This window comes from Manacus candei, unplaced genomic scaffold (genome assembly GCF_025592945.1).
Source record: "Manacus candei isolate 608988 ecotype Guabito, Panama unplaced genomic scaffold, ASM2559294v1 h1tg000031l, whole genome shotgun sequence".
Classification (NCBI taxonomy): domain Eukaryota; kingdom Metazoa; phylum Chordata; class Aves; order Passeriformes; family Pipridae; genus Manacus; species Manacus candei.
In genome coordinates this window covers 1508175-1524249 of record NW_026138079.1, presented here as the reverse complement: position 1 = coordinate 1524249, position 16075 = coordinate 1508175, and the positions used below count along the sequence as shown (strand labels likewise).

Sequence of the window (16075 nt, the reverse complement as noted above, 5' to 3'; positions counted from 1 at the left end):
TGGTTCCTGCTCTGGCCTCTCTCCAGCAGCTCCATGTCCTTGCTGGGCTGTTCCCCAGAGTTCCTGGGAATGTGCAGCCCCACAAACGGTGACAGACACTCTTGGAGCCCTCGTTCTCCAAACCAACCTTTCATTTACATTCTTTCACCCCCACTTTCTGGCAGGTTATCAATCCAAGTGGAACCCAGGGGATTTTTTTGCCTGTGAAGACACAACAGAGGCCTTTTGTGTGGGGTTTGCTCTGGGTGGAGTTGGGGAGGGAGCCTCGTCCCTCTTCCTCCTTTTGGACTGGGGAAAAAAACCACTCCCGTTATTTGCCCTGCCTGTGCCCTGAGTGCAGTTTGCTTTGGTTCCTCCTCAGTGCTGGGGGCTGCTGGGCCCTCCTGAGCCCTGGAATAAGTGTCCCAGGGAGGTGGTGGAGTCCCTGTGTCTGGGAGTGTCCCAGAGGTGTCTGGATGTGGCCCTTGGGGACGTGGACTGGGGGTGATCCTGGTGGTGCTTCTATGACTGGACGATCCAGAAGGTCTCTCCCAGCCTTGATGACTCTGGGATTCTGTAAAATCCACATTTGCCAGGTGATTGAACACTGATCTCAGTTTAAGGAGAAAACAAACCCCCAAACCCAACCCCAAACCCCGTTCTGTGATCCTGATTCCCGAGGCCAAAGGAGACCCCGATCCCCCCCGAGGGTTTGGATGGAGCTTTAATTAAAACAAGGCAAGGGTGGAATTCCTGGTTGTTTCAGTTTTGTCTCTTGATAATTTTAAGCAACTTTGCTGCCCTGGTTTACTCACTGGTGTGAGGAGCAGCACCCAAGTCATGGACACCTCTGCAAGGCCAGGTTGGATAAACCTGGAGCACCCTGGGCTGGTGGAAGGTGTCCCTGCCCATGGAAGGGGTGGCACTGGATGGGCTTTAAGGTCCCTTCCCACCCAAACCATTCCATGATTCTATTGATAAAATCATGTTCATGACATTTTGGCTGAGCTTCAAAGGAAAAAAATCCCATTTTTCTGCTCTGTGGGACCATCAGGGGTTAAACTTGACCTTGAGATGTAGCAACAAGATGCAAACAGAGCAAACAAAACCAGTTTTCACGCTGCTGCTTTGCCCTGGAAAGCTTCACTTCAGGGTCCACTCCTCCCTTTGACTCTTTCCAAGAGGTTCCTTCATCCCCAGCAATTAAATCGTGGCTGTCAACGTGTTTAATTAATTTGCCATCAGCAGCATTATTGCATTTTGTGAAGGTTGATAAAGAACTAAAGATGGCAAAGCTCAGCTTGGCTGGGACAGGGCTGAGTGGAGGAGAATTCCAAACAGGCACCAGCACTCCTGGGAGGGTCTCAGGTGGTTCAAACCCTAAATGGGCAAGAATCCCACTTATTTATTTTAAATTTAGGTTAAAGGGTGATGCCAAGCAGGGCTTTGTGACTGGTTGGGTAAAAAAAACATCCTCCTGGTGAGATCTGCTGGAAACTCTTTGGAGGGTGAACCCGTGGCATTAATGCACTTGGATTAATGGGTGGTGCTTGGAAACTGAACTTTCCAAACAAGAGCAATAATATTCTATATCTGGTGCAAGGGTTGAATTCACATTCAACAAAGGAGGCTTAAAATTAAAATTAATTAAAATTAAAACCTCCATGATTCCGTGATTCTGTGAAATCCCACGGGTTTTGTAGCAATCTGGGATTTCCTTGGAAAAACTGCTCTCCCACAGGAAGTCTGGCTCTCCCAGAGTGTCTTTGTGTGCATCTGAAACCTCATTTTCAGCTTTCATTTCCCTGCAGCCCAGTTTGCTGAGGCCGTTTGTTGTTCAGCAGAACTTTGGGAATTTTTAAAAGTAGGGAAAAATAGGAAAATTGAAACACCTCAGTAATGAAGTCCCAACCCTTTCACAAACGTTGTGTTGTGACTGAGTCGCAGAACTCCTGATCCAGGTGCTTTTCCAGCCCTGCCTGAGAACCAGCCTTTCCTTTCCCAGCCTTTCCTGGTGACTGGGGGAGAAGGGGAAGGATGAGTTTGGCCAGAATCCCTGATGGAAAGCAAGAGGAATGTGAGGCAGCCTGACTGAAGGAAGGGAGAGTTTCACTCCTCATCCAGCCCATTGTTCGGAGTGGGAGGGAATTCAAAAGAACTGGGAGGACTCGTTTGCTGAGGAGGGAAAGAAAGGCCTGAAGAAATGCAAATATGTGGTGTGGGGAGAAAACACCCCCCTGGCACAGCCAGAACCACGGGATCAGGGAATATCCCGAGCTGGGAGGGACCCACAAGGATCAATCATCCCGTGCCAGCCCCTCCCCACCCCCTCACAGCCCAGGATTCCTTCCCAACATCCCACCTCACCCTGCCCTCCTTCAGCTCCTTCAGGCCATTCCCCCTCCTCCTATCCCTCCAAAATCCCTCTCCAGTGCACTCCCCATTCCATTTTCCAGGATGTCTCCCAGCTGGAACTGTCCCAGGTGGGGGGAGCAGGGCAGAGCTTTGCTTGGGCAGCAGTTCCCTCCCCAGGGGTGGTTGCCCAGGAAGGTTCTCCCTCCCTGGACGATGGGGTGGAAGGAAAAGGTTTCCTGGCTCCCAGGAAGCCATGGGATGGTGCAGGTGGGCCTGTCACCACCTCAGCTCTCAGCTGGCTTTGGGGACCCCAGAGAGCTCCTTCTCCTTCTCCTGAGCTTCCTGCAGAGCTGGCACAGCCTGGAAATCCTGGGAAATCCATCTCCCTTCCTTTCCTTCCTGCCTGCACCCAAAAATATGACAATAGGGGAGGGAGGGACTGGGCTTTGAGACTGGTGTTATGGATACTGGGAATCACCAAGGCTCTGGGGGACACCTCAGAGCCCCTTCCAGGGCCTGAAGGGGCTCCAGGAGAGCTGGAGAGGGACTGGGGACAAGGGATGGAGGGACAGGACACAGGGAATTGTTTAAGGGAGGGGTTAGATGGGATACTGGGAAGGAATTCTTCCCTGGGAGGGTGGGGAGAGGCTGAGATAGAATTCCCAGAGAAGCTGTGGCTGCCCCTGGATCCCTGCAAGTGTCCCAGGCCAGGCTGGACGGGGCTTGGAGCACCCTGGGCTGGTGGGAGGTGTCCCAGGGGGTGGCACTGGATGATCTTTCAGATCCCTTCCAACCCAACCCATTCCATGATTCCATGATCCAGGCATTTCTTTTCAGTGGACTGGTGCAAACTCCTTGGGCTCCACTGGGGCTCCTTCTGCCCATCCCCAGCTTTGCCTCCTCCCCAGGGGACCCCCCAGCTGACGAATTCACCCCTTTCCCAAGGAATTCCTTGGCCTCCCACCTCCATCCCAAACCAACCCTTGGGCTGTGAGTCCCCCCCAGTCATCTCCTGGAGGTTCCCTTCCAGCAGCAGCATTAGGTGGAGCTCCAGCCCCTGGCCCTGCTGGGAGGCTCTTTATCTGCCACCCAGCAGGCACTGAAGGCAGATGAGAACCTCAAAATCAACCCACTGTTATCACTGTCACCTCTGATTGTGTCACCCCGTGCTCCGTGAGAGGATTTTTGGGTCTGTGAGAGGATTTTGGGGTCAGCAGGAGACAAGGAAGCCAACTCTCCCTCACAGGTTGGGCTGGGTGATGATCCTGGAGGTCTTTTCCCACCCCAGTGGTCCTGGGGCTCCGTGAGGTTCTGCTGAACACGCGATGCTGGTGGAGATATGGAGGGGAAGGACTTCCTCAAACCCCCCAGCCCGGCCCTGGACCTGTACTGAGCTTTGTTTCTCTCCTCTCCTCCTCTCCCTGGTGCTGTCAGAGGGCAGGATTTAAGCTCTGACTAACTGAACCTGCCCCACCTCAGCCCAAGGCAAGGCTGGTTAAGCCTGGTCTGCACTCCCAGGCTGGTCCCACCAAGGCCAGCTCTGAACCCCCTGCAGGGACCTTGGGACACCAACTGCAGGTAGGTCTGAAACCAGAGCTGATTTTATTGGAAATGGAGGAGAACTGGTGATTTTTTGGGTGAAACTGGGGTTTCTGGTCCACCAGTGGAACATCTGCAGCGTTTCTCCTCCAGCCTGGAGGACAAAGTGGGTGTCAGGGGTGTTGGACAGTGCTCAGCTGGGGCAGGGATGGGCAGAGGTGCTGCCCAGGGTGGATCCAAACCCAGCTCCAGGCCAGGAAAATCTGTGGCCCCAATTTTCTCCTTTCCAAGGCATCTTCAGCCCACGATCCTAAAGGAGCAAAGATTTCTAACCCAGACTATTCTGCCTCTATTCCACCTCTGCTTTTGGGCTTCCTTTGTGAAAAACAACACCCAGAAAAATGCCTGGATTGCTTCAGAGTGTTCCTGCTCCCTGGGGGTCTAATTCCAGCAAGACTTGAGGAACCATCAGCACGGGTGGGGCTGTGCCAGGAGTGCCAGTGGTGGCCGTGGCTGCCCAGTTTGACACTGGTTTCTGCCCAGTTTGACACTGGTTTGTGACCAGTTTTCCCTCACTCAGGATGTTGGGTGAGCTGGATTCAACCAGCAGTGACTGGCTGTAGGAGCTGGTCGAGGTTTCCCAGAGGAAACACAGCACAGGTGGTGCCTTTTCTTCGGGATCAGGATGGTCGGGGTTGGATCTGGGGATCACCCAGGCCAAGCTTCTCCTAAAGCAGGTTCCCAGGACTGTGTCCTGGCAGGTTTTGGGGATCTCCACAACCCCTTTGGGCAGCCCATCCCAGTGCTCTGTCACCCTCAGCAGGGGTGCCAGAGGCTCCATCACACCCTCGAGGTGTTTTCCCTCCTGGTTCTCATCCTGGGAGGCAGCTCAGGAACATTTTTCCCTGCTTGGGTCGGTCTGGCTTGTTCCCAGTTGGATGGGATGGTGGGAGCACTGGATCCCACGTGCTCCAGGCATCTCAGACCCTGAGTATCTCAAATCCTTTTGGCTTTTTCTCCTGTGTTAAAGCAGAGGGAGGTGACAGAAAGCACTGGCTCCAGGCGGAGGAAAACCCCTCCTGGGCTGACTTCTCCGTGTCTTCTGATCCTGAGCTGCAGGATTTCAGTTCCTTCTGCTTGGCTGGGACCAGAGAAGAAACAGAAACTCTGTGTGCCAGCCAAGGAATGAATGTGGAGTCATGGAATGGGTTGGGAGGGACCTCAAAGCCCATCCAGTGCCACCCCCTGCCGTGGGCAGGGACACCTTCCATTATCCCAGGTTGCTCCAAGCCCTGTCCAACCTGACCTTCACGGCAGGGGATGGGGCTGGAGGATCTTTGAGGTCCCTTCCAACCCAAAGCATTCCCTGATTCTGTGATTCCACGGCCTGGCTCCTCTGCTGCTGCTCTGGGAGCACCCACAAAAGTTCTGGCCCTGCCTCGAGGCCATGCTTGAGGCCTGACCTTGCTCACACCAAACTTGGGATGAATTCACTCCCACTGACATGGTTAAACCCCTGAAAACTGAGGGAAGGAGGGATGAGATGCTTGTGATGGAGCAAATCCAAGTTCTCCTGCGAGGGCTGCAGGGGCACAACTGCAAATCCAGGGCACTCCTGACCCCCTCACCCCACAGGGGATCCCTGCACCACGGGCACAGAAGCTCCCAGAGGTTCCTGCAGGGTGGAATCTCCTCCTGCTGCTCCCCTCTGGTCTCTGCTCCAGGGGGAAAACCAGAGCAGCAGGAAGATCCACGTGGCTGCTGCTGGAAAAAAAAAAACCACCACCTTATCTGGGCTCACCCCATAAACCAGCAACTTCTGAAGGAGAGGAAAAGAGATTAAAAAACCCACTCAGGGCTGGTGCTTCCGTGCTGGGCAGCCCAGGAAGCTGTGGCTGTGTGGGCAGAGCACGGGCACAGAGCTGGCACTGCCTCAGTTCCATCACACAAAGGTGGTTGTAATTTTTGCTTCTCAGGGTACAAACTTTCCCTTCCCCCTGCTCTGGCTCTGCTCCCAGCTGGGTGTGATTTTGGGGTCACTGCTTGTCAATGGAGGTTCCTCCTCTCCTGTCCTTACCCAGCAATTTTCATTCTTTCTTTCATTCTTTCTTTTTTTTTCTTTCTTTTCTTTCTTTCTTTCTTTTCTTTCTTTCTTTTCTTTCTTTCTTTCTTTTCTTTCTTTCTTTCTTTTCTTTCTTTCTTTCTTTTTTTTTCTTTCTTTTCTTTCTTTCTTTCTTTTCTTTCTTTCTTTTCTTTCTTTCTTTCTTTTCTTTCTTTCTTTCTTTTCTTTCTTTCTTTCTTTTTTCTTTTTTCCTTTCTTTCTTTCTTCCTTTCTTTCTTTCTCTCTCTCCTTCTCTCTTTTCTTCCTTCTTTCCTTCTTTTCTTCTTTCATTCTTTTCTTCCTTCTTTCTTCCTTTCTCTCATTCTTCCTTTCATTCTCTCTTTCCTTCCTTCTTCCCTCCCTCCTTTCTTCCTTCCTTCCTTTTTCTTTCTTTCTTTTTTCTTTCTCTCTTTCTCTCTTTCTTTCTTTCTCTCTTTCCTTCCTTCCTTCCTTTTTCCTTCCTTCCTTCTTTCTTTCTTCCTTTTTTCTTCCTTTCTTTCTTACTTTCTCTCTTTCTTTTTCTTTCTCTCCTTCCTTTCTTCCTCCCTTCCCTCTCTCCCTCCTTTCTTCCTTCCTCCCCTCTTTCCTTCTTTCTCTATTTCCTTCTTCCTTTCTTTCTTCCTTTCTCTCCTTCCCTGTCCTGTCATCCCTGAACTCCTCTGCATGAAGGGAATTTAATTTAACCTCGTTCTGTGGGTAGGAAGTACCTCCATCCTCCACCTCTCCCAAACTCTGCACATTTTTAATTTAACTTTGTGGGGATTTTTTTCAATCTAAGTTGCATTTCAGTGTAAATCCCCACAGCTGACTTCACTGCTTCCCTTCCCTGGGGAATTCCTGCTGCTGCTGCAGCCAAGGGCACCTTTATTTTGCAGTTGGATAACAGCAAATATTGCACAAATGGGGAGGACCAGGTTGTCCAAAGCCTTGTTTTCAGGACCTGGGATATCAGGAAGTGAATAAATGTCCCCTTTTGGCCAGATTTGCTGACCTGGGGTTCTCCTGAGAGCCCATCCTCTGTAAAAATCACCTGGATAATCCCAATCCTGTGCTGGGGTTCTCCTGAGAGCCCATTCTTTATAGGATTTCTTGGATAATGCCAGTCCTGTGCTGGGGTTCTCCTGGAAGCCCATCCTTTGTAGGATGACTTGGATAATCCCAATCCTGTGCTGGGGTTTTCCAGAGGGCCCATCCTTTGTAAAATCACTTGGATAATCCCAATCCTGTATTGAGGTTCTCCTGGAAGCCCATCCTTTGTAAAATCACTTGGATAATCCCAATCCTGTATTGAGGTTCTCCTGGAAGCCCATCCTTTTTAAAATCACCTGGATAATCCCAGTCCTGTGCTGGGGTTCTCCTGAGAGCCCATCCTTTGTAGGATGACTTGGAAAACCCCCTCAGGAGCCCAAAAAACTCAGCCAGGGAGGGTTTGCTTTGATGTTTCCCCCTAATTTGGAAGGATTAACATGGAAAAGTGCCAGAGACAAAGATCTGGACTTGCCAAACTTCATCTGTTTCCTTTCAAGGGCCACAGCAGCAGCTTTTCCAAGGAAGAGCAACAATTCACTGAAAAAGCAAAGTATGTTTTCTAACCCCCGTCCTTATTTCAGTGTTTCTTTCCTCAAAACAACAGCAAGGCCCAATTTAAAACCAAAAGGCTTCCAGGAATGTGGTTCCAAGAGATCTTCAAGCTCCTGTGCTGGGAAATGTCCTTTATCACCTTCCTGAGAAAAGCTGCCTTGGCTTTCTGAGGGATCCCATCACTCTCCAGGTTGTATTGGAATGGAAGGAAAGGAAATCTTTGGCTGCTGACAGATCCATGAGGGCAAAGAAAACTCGTGCCTGGAGTCATAGTTACATAAATATTATATAAAACAACAATGTCCCTGTCACAGGAGCTCTCAGGTCCCACCAAAGTCAAACAGAAGTCACCCAGATGCTTCCAGAAAACTGAATTTGCTCTAAGGAAGGGCAGTCAGTGAGGGGGTTGTGTTGGGTTTGAGGGCAGCCCCGGGAATGGCTCCTCCTTCCTCCTTGCACCCCGAAATCAGGGAATCACAGAATATCCTGAGCTGGGAGGGACCCCCAGGGATCACCCAGTCCAAGCCCTGCCCTGCCCAGGACACCCCAACACTCCCCCCTGTCCCTCAGAGCGTTGTCCAAACCCTCCTGGAGCTCTGGCAGCCTTGGGGCTGTGCCCAAATGTGCAATATCCTGGGAAGATGGACCTGCTGTTCCCAGGGGACTTCGCTGGCACTATTTCTGTTTCTAAAAAAATGCTATTTCTGATTCTAAAACCCACAATTTCTGTTTCTAGAAAGGCCTCCTGCACAGGTTCATCCCCTGTGCAGACCCAAAGCCAGGCAGGGCACGGGGGGTTTGTGTGTGTCAGGGAGCAAGGACGGGAGGGGAGATGTGTCAGGGAGCAAGGACGGCAGCACTGGAGACATCCCAACATCCCAAAATGTCCCTGGGACTGAGGGGAGGTTCACTGGGGGCTGCAGCTCCTCCCGAGGGGCAGCTCCGACCTCTGGGAGCAGGGACAGGAGCCAGGGAAGGGCTGGAGCTGGGACAGGGCAGGCTCAGGGTGGATCTCAGGACAAGGTTCTTCCCCCACAGGGTGGTGGGCACTGCCCAGGCTCCCCAGGGCAGTGGGCACGGCCCCAAGGCTGCCAGAGCTCCAGGAGGGTTTGGACAACGCTCTGAGGGACAGGGGGGAGTGTTGGGGTGTCCTGGGCAGGGCAGGGCTTGGACTGGATGATCCTCAGGAGTCCTTCCAGCTCAGGATATTCTGTGATTCTGTGGTAACTCCCCTGCCTGGCAGAGCCCGTGGCCCCCCCTGTGCCACCCTGTGCCCCCCCAGCACCTCCCCCTGCAGCCGGACACGGGAGGTGACGCTCCTGCCCTGCCCCATCCCAGGGATTTCCAGGTGTTTCCCTGTTTGCCTCTTACCTTTCGCACCGAGCCGGGAGCCGGGGCACAGTGACAGCCGGGCACAGTGACAGCCGGGCACAGTGACAGCCGGGCACAGAGACACCCTGGGCACAGAGACAGCCGGGCACAGAGACAGCCGGGCACAGAGACAGCCGGGCACAGTGACAGCCGGGCACAGAGACACCCCGGGCACAGAGACACCCCGGGCACAGAGACAGCCGGGCACAGAGACAGCCGGGCACAGAGACACCCCGGGCACAGTGACACCCCGGGCACAGAGACACCCTGGGCACAGAGACACCCCGGGCACAGAGACAGCCGGGCACAGTGACAGCCGGGCACAGAGACAGCCGGGCACAGAGACACCCCGGGCACAGTGACAGCCGGGCACAGAGACAGCCGGGCACAGAGACAGCCGGGCACAGAGACACCCCGGGCACAGTGACAGCCGGGGCACAGTGACACCCTGGGCACAGAGACACCCCGGGCACAGTGACAGCCGGGGCACAGTGACAGCCGGGCTACTGGCCCTGCAGGAGCCACGAGCCAGCCCCGGGAGGGTTTCCAGGCTGGCATCTCCCTGCTCCTCCTCGCCGGGAATCGCCGGAGCCCCGCACTCACCAGGTCTGTGCCGACCCCGGGAACGGGAGCAGGGGGTGGGGGAGAACTGGGAAGCTCCAGGAGCCCGGGAGCTGCCGGAAAACTGATGGAAAAGAGGGAGCCAGGGCTCTGCCTGCCAGGGTTTGTTTGCTGCTCCAGCAGTGCCAGGGCTCTCCTGCTCCTTCGGGCTGGATGTGAACCCGAGGCAGCTGCATCCACGGGGATAAACTCGGGTGGGTGTTTTTTTGGGAGAGTTTCTGAGCTTTCTTGGGGATGGTCCTGTGCAGAGTTAAGAGCTGGACTTGATGATCCTCAGGGATCCTTCCCAGCTCAGCACATTCTGGGATTCTGGGATTCTTCTTCAAAATAATGTGATCCCTGCCCAGCGTGTCAGAGAACTGCTTTCATGTTTTGTGATCAGACAAAGCTGACGTTTTGGAGGAGAATTAAGTGCCCCCCCCCCTGCTTAAATGCTTCTTTTTAAGGCCACACAAGGATCTGAAGTGTTGCCCAGGCCATGGATGACCCTGGGACAGGCAGGGAGAGATTACGGATTTTCCAGAGACAGGTGGGGCTGCAGGAGGTGCTTCCACTCGGTGTAGAACTCCAGCTCTGTGTCCATATGGCACTGCTTCCTCCTGGGATGTGCTGCTGGCCCATCCCAGACAGGAGCAGCGTCCTGGATGCTGCACTGTTGCAAAATTTCCCAGAGGAAATGGGTCTGTCTTGTGCAATCCTCCAGAACGTTGTCTGACCTACTCATCCCTGCAGGAACGGGCAGGGAAACCAGCCAGGGAGGTCAGTGGATCCTTTATGGTGGTGGAGAAGCTTGTTGCTGGCAGAAAATTTCGGGAATAGGGGATGTGCTGGGCTGGCTTTTGCTCCGAGCGTGGCTCAGGCTTTTTGTGGGTCATCGGAGCATGAGAAGTTTCTAGGGAGCTGTGTTTTCCAAAGGTGAGTGTTCCTCTTGTCCCCCTCACTTTCTGGTGCTGGGTTCCTGATGTTTTTGGCAGCAATGGGAGGGAGAGAGAAAGTGTTGGAGATGTCTGCTCAGCAGCAATTAGAATAATTGTCCTTTGATTTGGGAGAGCTGAGGGAATTGTGTCCAGAGGACGAGGATCTGTCATTTAACACCCACCCCTGTTACAGGAGAAATAGCACAGTTCCACCTCCAAAGGGAAGAGAAATACAGCCAAAGAATCAGGATCATGGAATTATAGCTGGAAGGGTTGGCTTGGAAGGACTTTAAAGCCCATCCAGCTCCACCCCCTGCCACGGGCAGGGACACCTTCCACTAGCCCAGGTTGCTCCAAGCCCTGTCCCGTTCCAGCTCCAGTGGGAGCAGCCTCCAGGCTCAGGGAGCAGCTTTTTGGGCAGCCAGGCCCATCCTGCTCTGCCTGGGTTGGGAAGCAGCCAGGACTGAGGCATTTCTGACATGTGAACTGCACACAGAGGTTACATTTGGTGCCAAAGCTCTGCAGCTGCATTTGGACTCAAATTGGCAATTTACGGCTCTCTTGAGATATTCCCCACGGCCTCAGCACCTGGACAGGCACCAGGGGCTTTCCAGAGGTCCAGACTGGCCTCTTTTTTGCCCCAGCTGGGCTCAGATCCTGCAGCACACGGGAAGTGTCTCCTGGACTTGCTTTTGACAGCTCCAACACTCCGGAGCTGTGAGGATCTGGGTGTGGAAGAGATTTGGAGCAGCCCATGGAATTAGAGAATCCCAGACTGGTCTGGGAGAAGGGACCTTAAAGATCACCCCATTCCAACCCCCTGCCATGGGCAGGGACACCTTCCACTGTCCCAGGTTGCTCCAAGCCCCGTCCAACCTGGCCATGAAGGGATATCGTGGATTCACCTTCACTGACTGAAAAAGGGCCTTGAGCTGAAGGAGGGCAGGGTTAGATGGGATATTGGGGAAAAATCCTTCCCTGGGAGGGTGGGGAGGGGATGGGATAGAATTCCCAGAGAAGCTGTGGCTGCCCCTGGATCCCTAGAAGTTGGATCCCAAGGCCAGGTTGGATGGAACTTGGAGCAACCTGGGCTGGTGGAAGGTGTCCCTGCCCATGGCAGGGGGTGGGATGGGACGATCCTTCAAATCCTTTCCAACCCAAACCTCCTGCGATTCCAGGATTTATGGTATAGATCTGGCACCTGCCTTGACTGTAACAGGTGGATAAACAGCAATTCATGTGGCCCTGGTTGCTGCCAACTGCAGGGAATTCCCACTGAATCCCTCGGGAAGAGCTGCTGGACTGTTCAGTTTTGCCCCGGGTCATTCTGGACAGGGGCAGTCACTGCTCAGGGATCGTCCCTCCCAAGAGAGGGAGGAGGGGTGACCCCCCAAAAACCTCCTGTGGGATGGGGTGGGATCAGGTGGGATGGGGTGGGATGGGGTGGGATCAAGTGGGATTAAGTGGGATCAGGTGGGATGGGGTGGGATGAGGTGGGATGAAATGGGATGGGGTGGGATGAAATGGGATGGGAGCCACCACCCCAGGTGAGGACCTGGCTCAGCAGGATGCAACCTGGCTAAACCAGGATGCTGATTTTAGGCTGGGCACAATCCCAATTTACAGCCCCTCAGCAGCTGTCTGGGGAGAGGAGTGAGGAGCACAAAGCCCCTCTGGTTCTGGCCCCAAACCTGAGCTTTTGGGACAGTGAGATGGGAACTCATCATGGAGCAGCTCCCTGACACCTCTGGCTCTTCCCAGCCCTGGGCAGTCCCACTCCAAACCAGTCCCAGTGTGGATTCCACACTGGAGCTGCACAGCTGAAGGCTTTGGGCTCCTTGAGGTTTTGGGAGGAGGTTTCCTGGGCATCCCTCTCCTGTTTTTGCCACCTGATGTGGAAATGGAGGTGGAGACCCCTCAGCTCCCACCAGCTCCCAGGAGAACCCTGGGTTAGGGAATACCTCACAACCCAGAAACCTCCCAGGTTATACAGTAAGCTGGGTGAGGACATCCAGCCTCAAAATACCAATTCATCAGCACCTCAAGTGCCTCTGATAATTATTGATAATTGATATAAAATAATTGTATAATTATTAATAATTGATATCAAATAATTGTATAATTATTTGGTAATTATCCCCTGCTGTTGACAATTGCTATGAGAAAACATTGCCTGTCTTTAGGATGAGAAAATATTGAGAATCCAGGGAAATTCTCCCTCGTTTTGAAGTTCTTGCAGTGATTTGTCAGCAGGTCTATATTTTGCAGCATCTCGGGAGGAGGAACCTCAGAGAAAGGTTGAAACTCCTCCTTCCCTTCATTTCCCTTCCAAGGGATCTGCAAACAGCTGGGAAATGGGGATGGATTTTAACTCTTCAGTCACCCAGGGGCCAAGGGGAGCAGGTTGATGTCACCTGGGCTGGTGCCACTGGTGTCCCCCAGGGCTCTGTGGGGAGGAGAATGGGGCTTTATCCATGGAATTCCTCTGCTCTGGAGCCAGGCTGGGAGAGCTGGGGGTGCTCACCTGGAGAGGAGAAGGCTCCAGGGAGATCTGAGAGCTCTTCCAGGGCCTAAAGGGGCTCCAGGAGAGCTGGAGAGGGACTGGGGACAAGGGATGGAGGGACAGGAAACAGGGAATGGGTTCCCAGTGCCAGAGGGCAGGGATAGATGGGATACTAGGAAGGAATTCTTCCCTGTGAGGGTGGTGAGGGGCTGGGATAGAATTCCCAGAGAAGCTGTGGCTGCCCCTGGATCCCTGGAAGTGTCCAAGGCCAGGTTGAACAGGGCTTGGAGCACCCTGGGCTGGTGGAAGGTGTCCCTGCCCATGGCAGGGGGTGGGAATGGGATGATCTTTGAGGTCTCTTCCAACCCAAACCAGTCCATGATTCCATGATTTTCTGTGCCCTGGCTGCTGAGGATCTGGGAATGCAATGCTGACAGGATTCCTCTGACTAACTGAGTTACATAGAATGTATTACATGTAATACATAATGTATATAACATATGTAATATAATAACACCCTCTGGGATGTATATAATACACTATGTATAATGTATTACATGTAATACATGATGTATATAACGTATGTAATGTAATAACACCCTCTGGGATGTATATAATACACTCTGTATAATGTATTATATGTAATATATAATGTATATAACATATGTAATGTAATAACACCCTCTGGGATGTATATAATATACTATGTATACTGTATTATATGTAATACATGATGTATATAATGTATGTAATGTAATAACACCCTCTGTGGTGTATATAATACATTATATATAATGTATTATATATAATTACACATAATACATTATATATAATGTATTATATGTAATACATGATGTATATAACGTATGTAATGTGATAACACCCTCTGTGATGTATATAATATACTATGTATAATGTATTATATGTAATACATAATGTATATAATGTATGTAATGTAATAACACCCTCTGTGATGTATATAATACATTATATATAATGTATTATATATAATTACATATAATACATTATATATAATGTATTATATGTAATACATGATGTATGTAATGTAATAACACCCTCTGGAATGTAAAGCAAAGCCCAGCTTGGGGGAAATGTTGGTTTCTCAGCTCGGGCTCTGCTCTTTTGGGATCTCCCCGTGCACTCTGTTCCTGACTTGCTCATCTCTCCCCCTGGGTGGGTTTCTCCCTGTGATCTCCCTGATTTTCACCCTTTTCCAGACAAACCCCCGCTGACGAAGAAGAGGGCAGGGCGGCAGGAGGACGCGATGCTGGTGCCGTCCAACGCCACGGCCCTGGAGCTGCTCCTCTCCAAGCTGCTCCAGGACTACCTGGAGCGGGGCAACAGCTCTGCCCCCGCCCCGGTGAGGGCTGTAGGCAGCAGCCTGGAGATCCTCTACGTGCTGCTCATGCTGGGGCTCTTCGGCTTCTTCACCGTGGGGGTGCTGGTGACCAACCTGCGCTCGCGCGGCCCCGCCGGCACCCCCGACCCCTTCGACACCTACATCGCCTCGGACCTGTGGAGCAGGAAGGACAGGGAGCTCCTCCAGGCCAAGGTGCTGGAGAGCTACAAGCTGTGCTGCGTCCTGGAGAACCGGCTGGCCCCGGAGCGGCCGGCGGCGCAGATCCCCGAGGAGAAGCGTTCCTGAGGATCCGAAGGGACGACGGGAGCGGGGACTGGGGAGGCTGTCCTGGTTAGAACAGCTGGGACCAGTTCACCACTGGATGGGTGTAACCCAAAACTGTGTGTTCCAGAGCCTTCCATGCCATTGCCCAGAAACTGTTGTCAATGGACCATTTACACCCTCTGCCCAGAGCACCCCTGACCCCTCAGGCTGTAAACTGGGTGTTAAGAGGCCTGTGAGACAGGAGGGTGCTCCTGTCCTCATATTCTGTTTAATATCTTTATTGATGATTGTGTTTAATATCTTTATTGATGATTCTGTTTAATATCTTTATTGATGATTTAGAGGAGGGGATTGAGTCCATCATCAGCAAATTTGCAGATGACACCAAGCTGGGGGGAGTGTTGATCAGCTGGAAGGCAGGAGGGCTCTGCAGAGGGACCTGGATAGGTTGGAGGGTTGGGCTGATTCCAATGGGATGAGGTTCAACCAGGCCAAGGGCCGGGTCCTGCCCTTTGGCCACAACAACCCCCGGCAGCTCCAGGCTGGGCCAGAGGGGCTGGAGAGCAGCCAGGCAGGAAGGGAGCTGGGAGTGGGGATGGACAGGGAGCTGAACAGGAGCCAGAGTGTGCCCAGGGGGACAAGAGGGCCAATGGATCCTGGCCTGGCTCAGGAACAGGGTGGCCAACAGGTCCAAGGAAGTGATTCCTGGCCTGGACTCAGCACTGGTGAGGCCACCCCTGGAGTGCTGTGTCCAGTTCTGGGCCCTCAGCTCAGGAAGGACATGGAGGGGCTGGAGCAGGGCCAGAGGAGAGCAACGAGGCTGGGGAAGGGACTGGAGCACAAGTGCTGTGAGGAGAGGCTGAGGGAGCTGGGGGGGCTCAGCCTGGAGAAGAGGAGGCTCAGGGGAGACCTCCTCACTCTCTGCAACTCCCTGACAGGAGGGGGGAGCCGGGGGGGGTTGGTCTCTTTTCCCAGGCAACCATCAGCAAGACAAGAGGGCTGGGCCTGCAGCTGTGCCAGGGGAGGTTTAGGCTGGATATTAGAAAGAATTTCTTTGCAGAGAGGGTGCTCAGCCATTGGAATGGGCTGCCCAGGGAAGGGGTGGATTCTCCATCCCTGGAGGTGTTTAAGGACAGACTGGATGTGGCATCAGTGCCATGGGCTGGGAACCACAGCGGGGTTGGATCAAGGGTTGGACTGGATGATCTCAGAGGTCACTTCCAACCCAGCTGATTCTGGGATTCTGTGATTCTCTGAATAATCAGGAATGCTGGTGAAGCTGACAGGTCTGTGGTGCCTGGGGAGGCAGAAGCTCCTTGGAATCGCTGTGAGGTCAAGGAGGGGACACACGGAGGGAATATCACGGACTCAGCAGCTTCACCTACTGGAAAACAGCCCTGAGCTGAAGGAGGGCAGGGTTAGGTGGGATATTAGGAAGAAATTCCATCCCTGGAAGCATCCAA

At 52.9% G+C, this 16075-nt stretch overlaps 1 protein-coding gene across 1 annotated transcript; it reads left to right on the top strand.

Moving 5' to 3' along the window:
- The first annotated feature begins 9218 nt into the window (after positions 1-9218).
- Positions 9219-15610, top strand: KCNE1 (potassium voltage-gated channel subfamily E regulatory subunit 1). The gene is made up of 2 exons (XM_051791282.1): positions 9219-9532; positions 14206-15610. Exon 2 carries the CDS (start codon positions 14253-14255, stop codon positions 14631-14633), a length of 381 nt encoding a protein of 126 aa, XP_051647242.1. The 5' UTR covers positions 9219-9532; positions 14206-14252; the 3' UTR covers positions 14634-15610.
- Positions 15611-16075: the final 465 nt, after the last annotated feature.

Excerpts from the sequence above, each read along its gene's own strand:
- KCNE1 (XM_051791282.1), top strand. The coding sequence starts at position 14,253 with ATGCTGGTGCCGTCCAACGCCACGGCCCTGGAGCTGCTCCTCTCCAAG.